Source organism: Trachurus japonicus, chromosome 19 (assembly GCF_045865225.1).
Source record: "Trachurus japonicus isolate A0001 chromosome 19, Traja_1.0".
NCBI lineage: Eukaryota > Metazoa > Chordata > Actinopteri > Carangiformes > Carangidae > Trachurus > Trachurus japonicus.
In genome coordinates, this window is record NC_140925.1 from 13,132,348 (window position 1) to 13,137,366 (window position 5,019).

At 41.7% G+C, this 5,019-nt stretch overlaps 1 protein-coding gene across 1 annotated transcript; it reads left to right on the forward strand.

The window, feature by feature from the left end:
• The first annotated feature begins 405 nt into the window (after nt 1–405).
• On the forward strand, nt 406–3,483 carry pts (6-pyruvoyltetrahydropterin synthase). Its single transcript, XM_085760894.1, has 6 exons — nt 406–556; nt 1,392–1,471; nt 1,561–1,583; nt 2,615–2,671; nt 2,871–2,941; nt 3,038–3,483. The coding sequence occupies exons 1-6, from the start codon at nt 480–482 to the stop codon at nt 3,159–3,161; spliced, it is 432 nt and encodes a 143-aa protein (XP_085617020.1). The 5' UTR covers nt 406–479; the 3' UTR covers nt 3,162–3,483.
• The last annotated feature ends 1,536 nt before the right edge of the window (nt 3,484–5,019 follow it).

Consider the following 5,019-nt stretch of genomic DNA (forward strand, 5'->3'; position numbering starts at 1 on the left):
CACATGCTGTCATGGATGAAGAAAAAAATAACAATGGAGGAGGAACACCACAATATTTGACAACACATCCGTTCTACACAAACAGGAAGTAAAACACTGGCGGTAATGCTGAACAGGATCAACCTCAGAAAGGCAAAGTGATCTGTTGTTTACGGTTTAATCTCACTTTATACACGTGCTGTTACGTCATCTTATAGTTCTCTGGTGATCTTGTGATCTGGGGTCTCCAGCTGCTCTGGGTTGAACACATGGATGTATTATAGATCCATGGTTGAACAGTGGTCTACATGAAGCGGTCCAGCCTGAGGGCTCTTGATAACCAACCGTGACATGTGCGGTGAACTCACGCCCTGATTTGAGCCAATAGCAGCGCAGCGTGACTCACGGGGAGGGGGGGCTGGAGCAGCTCTTTTATCCCCTCCGTCCGTCTTTCCTGGATCTCAGCTCCATCCAGTCAGTCCGCCTCTCGGCCCCTGACCATGACCGGGTCCAGCGCAGAGCGGATCGGATACCTCACCCGCGTCCAGAGCTTCAGCGCCTGTCACCGGCTCCACAGGTACCGACCGTCCGCTGTTTGTTTACAACGGGAGGCTGGTAATGAAGCAGCCGGGGGGAACGAGCTGCGGCCGCCCGTGAGTTGGGGTGGGGAGGGGGGGGTGCATGGTACAACAGGTAGGCCTGTAGGCAAGCTTAGCAGGCTGCAGCAGTGTTCGTGTTTGTGTGTGTAACAGAAACCGACAGCCGTTTCTGTTTGCTACTCTATCGTTCAGAAGAATATCAGCTGTAGGATTAGCATGATTACCATGGGATTTGTAGTTTTTCTGAAGTCGAGCGCCGATGGTGCGTTCAGGTGCTGTCGTAAATGGAAGCAGTATCCAATGAATATGTGCCCAGGCAGCTGAGCCTCCAGAGGAATTACAGAGAAATATAGACCATAAGTCATTAGGCTATATATCACTACTAATAGTGTAGCCTACTAAATATTTTGTGGTTAATTTTCTATATTTAGCCTATTACCTGGATACACCACATGATCTCATGCGGAAATTGCAGCAATCAGTGAGACCAACTGGGCCTGGTATTTAGCCTATATGTAAGGCCAAAATATTATATAGCCTGTTACGCCCACTATATTGTTGTATTTTTATATTGTACATTCTGTTTTACACATAGATTTAGAAACAAACAAACAAACAAAAAAACTCTGCCACACGCTTGATGATTTGATAATTGTAACAACAGGAACCCTAGAATACCTGATGTACCTGAAGGCAGCACGTGTCAATAAACCCTTTGGCACATTTCTCTTGTTTGACTTGTGAAATGATGGATCCACAACACAAACACAGTCTGTGCAGCACATTAACTCACACAGCTGGTGTCTGTCGTAGTGTCGGCCTGAGTGATGAAGAGAATAAAGAAGTCTATGGAAAATGCAACAATCCTTATGGACACGGACACAACTACAAAGGTTTGATTTGCCTATACTCACATTACAGAGTGGAATAGTGCTGTTTTTATGTTTCCAGTTCATTCATTGCTCCATATTTCTGCCCACAGTGGAGGTGACAGTGCGTGGAAAGGTGAGCACCTGTCAGATCATTTTATCATCTGCTGCTCCACTCAATTGGAATCTGTGTTTTTATGATTTGAAATGTATTTTACACACAGTTTAGGATATTTTAAGTTGACGCTAATATTATAGGAGTTGTATCTGAATTTCCCACCATCAGTTTAGTTCTCCACATTCTACTGCATTTTAAAAAAAAAAAGATATTTGAAGGTTTTGCCAGAGCCCAGTTAGCTTTGACAAACTCACACACACAGATGTTTAAAGGGATAGTTCACCCTAGAATGATATGTCGCTCATTATCTACTCACCCTCATGTTGACTAAGGGCTGGAAGAAGTTTCAGATTCCTCCGTGGCTTCTCTGAGTTACAGGGGGTCTCGGCATAGCAGTGCATGTCCATATAACGGTTGCAAAGGGACACCGGAGCTCTTCGTAAAAAAACACACACAAAAAAACATCCAAATACCTCCATGATGCTCGTATGTAATGTCCGTCTTGTGCTGAAGCCTCAAATTGCGTAATTGTCCCGAAAAAAATTAAATAAGTCTATATTTTAAGCTTGTTTGTAGCGGAAGCTTCTCGAAGCTCCTCTTCCTGGTCCGTCCAAATCTCGCGTGATTTGCGCCGGCGTCAGCATGCGTCAGTGCGGTTACTGCGAATCACGCGAGATTTGGACGGACCAGGAAGAGGAGCTTCGAGAAGCTTCCGCTACAAACAAGCTTAAAATATAGACTTATTTAATTTTTTTCGGGACAATTACGCAATTTGGGGCTTCAGCACAAGACGGACATTACATACGAGCAGCATGGAGGTATTTGGATGTTTTTTTGTGTGTGTTTTTTTACGAAGAGCTCCGGTGTCCCTTTGCAACCGTTATATGGACATGCACTGCTATGCCGAGACCCCCTGTAACTCAGAGAAGCCACGGAGGAATCTGAAACTTCTTCCAGCCCTTAGTCAACATGAGGGTGAGTAGATAATGAGCGAAATATCATTCTAGGGTGAACTATCCCTTTAACCTTCACCCTGCCTGTCCTCATAGATTGATCCTGTCACTGGCATGGTGATGAACCTGACAGATTTGAAGAGATGCATCGAGGTAAGATCTCCTCCACAACTCTGTCTCCTTCTCCCTGGGTTTCAATCAGTCATTCAGAAAACTGTTCTCAGCATCCTCCGTCCTCACACATCTGTCTGCTCAGATTCTATATCACTCACACAAGAGTCTGCTCATCAGCTGCATTCAATTTTTTTTTTTTTGTAAAACTTTGATGTGACTTACTGATCTTCACCTGCAGGACGCCATCATGACTCCACTGGACCACAAAAACCTGGATAAGGACGTCCCATACTTTGCCAATGTTGTCAGGTGGTTGTCTTTTTTTTTTTAGATGCTTTCAACAACAGAATTTGAGAGTGTGTGTGCATACTTATTTCTTCTTCTTTCTTCCTCTTTCTCCATCAGCACAACTGAAAACTTGGCTGTTTACATTTGGGACAACATGGTGAAGCTCCTCCCACCCAGCCTGCTTTATGAGATTAAAATCCACGAGACAGACAAGAACATTATCATGTATCGAGGAGAGTAGACGTCTCCTGGTTGTGTACAAGTGCCACTGTAATCACTGCTCTGTTACAGATGAATGTAGACTCAGGTTAGTTCCACTCATGGTAGACAGTATTTTAAGCTTTATGTTGATACTCCTGCACTTTAGAAACTCGTGTTTTTGTAGCAGTTTCAAATATTCAGTGTCTTGTTAATTGACAATCTTTCTGGCCAAGAACCCCTTAAAGCAAAGCTATGTCTGGTTGCCTCCTGTAAACAATGGGAACATTTGTCTGTGGATTATAACCAAAGAGCTGTTTGATGAGATTTGTTTTATTTTATTTTAAACATTTCGAATAATCCTAGGCAAAAAATACTTTTGTAATCTGTATTTATACTGTTTATTGCATTCTCATTTGACTCATTTTCAGTGAAGTTTCTATCATTGTCTTTAATAATCATTCCATTTTCTGTTCCTAGTATGGACAATTACTTTGCCTTTGATTTTGCCATCAGAGTACTATTTTAAAGTTTTGTTATTTGATATTGATTAAACTCTCCCAAGTATCATTTCAACTCTGAATGAATTCTCATTATAATTATGTTTACATTCACACTGTGACATCAAATAATGAAACCTGCTGACACAAACATGTCCATGTCTAAACCTGACTTTCCTGACGTATAAAATGAAAGGGATGTTTCCAAATCAATCAATGGATTGTTCTGTTTTCATGTTGAGCCATGTGACCCATCTCCCATTCTGGTACATCACAGCAAACTCCGGTGGATCACTTCCTATTGCTTGTGCATACATTTGGAGTTCAGAAGTGTCATATTTTAGAGAGTTATGAAAATATGATGCACCAGAGGCCAGGCTAGATTTTGATCTGTAGTAAGGGTCACACTTTAAAGCACTGGATCCGACAGTTCCTGTGATGTAACTGATTATTTCTAGGTTTAGAATATAAAAAAAAACATAATGGATTTAGCCTGTGAATATTCTCATTTGTCCAGGTCATAGTTATCTCAAGGAAATTTAAATCGGATGCAACTGGACTTGGTTATTTATTCGATTTTAATTTCCTTGAGATAATGGATTTAAATTGAGTAAGCATTTGTCTGTTTTTTATGCTGTATTATTTTGTACAGTAGGTTTCAATAGGCTTTGTTAAATGATCAAAAGCTCCTGAGCTGCTACTAAACCAGATATGGGCAAACCATTCCTCAACCAATCGAGAGCACAGAGTCTGACCAATCAGACTGTGATCAGTAAATGAGTCAGGTCTGTGCTGCTTCTTGGTTGGAGCAACAACCTGCAGCCACACGACACCCTGTGGACCAGTTTGCCCCACACCTGTAGAACGGACATGGAGATGATGTTTAGCCACTAGAGGGCAACCTGCTCCTTTTTTGAAATTCTTTTCGGCCTGTTACAGCTTTTCAAAATTGCTGAAACCCATTTCTTGAAACCTCCAATCCCTCTCTCAAAACTGAAAACACAAATACTAAATGATAGAAACCAAAGGCCTGGAAATGGAGAAATACCAAGGGCTGAAAGAAGAATTCCAAAGGATGTGGAGAGTGGAGGCATCTCGTTGTTATTTATACTGTGGTATTTATAACAATGACAATAAAGTTAAGTATAAGTATAACTGGTCCATGGGAACCACTCTCTCCTACTTTGGGGGTCACAACATCTGATATCTCTGTCTGGGACTTTGTCTCAGGTTTTAGTGTTTGTATAAGTTCTGGATCCAAAGATTAAACTTGTTGACTATATTTTTACCTTCACACAGAGCCAGGTTAGTGGTTTCCCCCTTTTTTTTCTCTAGTCTTTATTCCAGGCTAACGTGAATGTCTGCAGGCTGAAGCTTTTAAACAGAATTTCAATTCTGGCA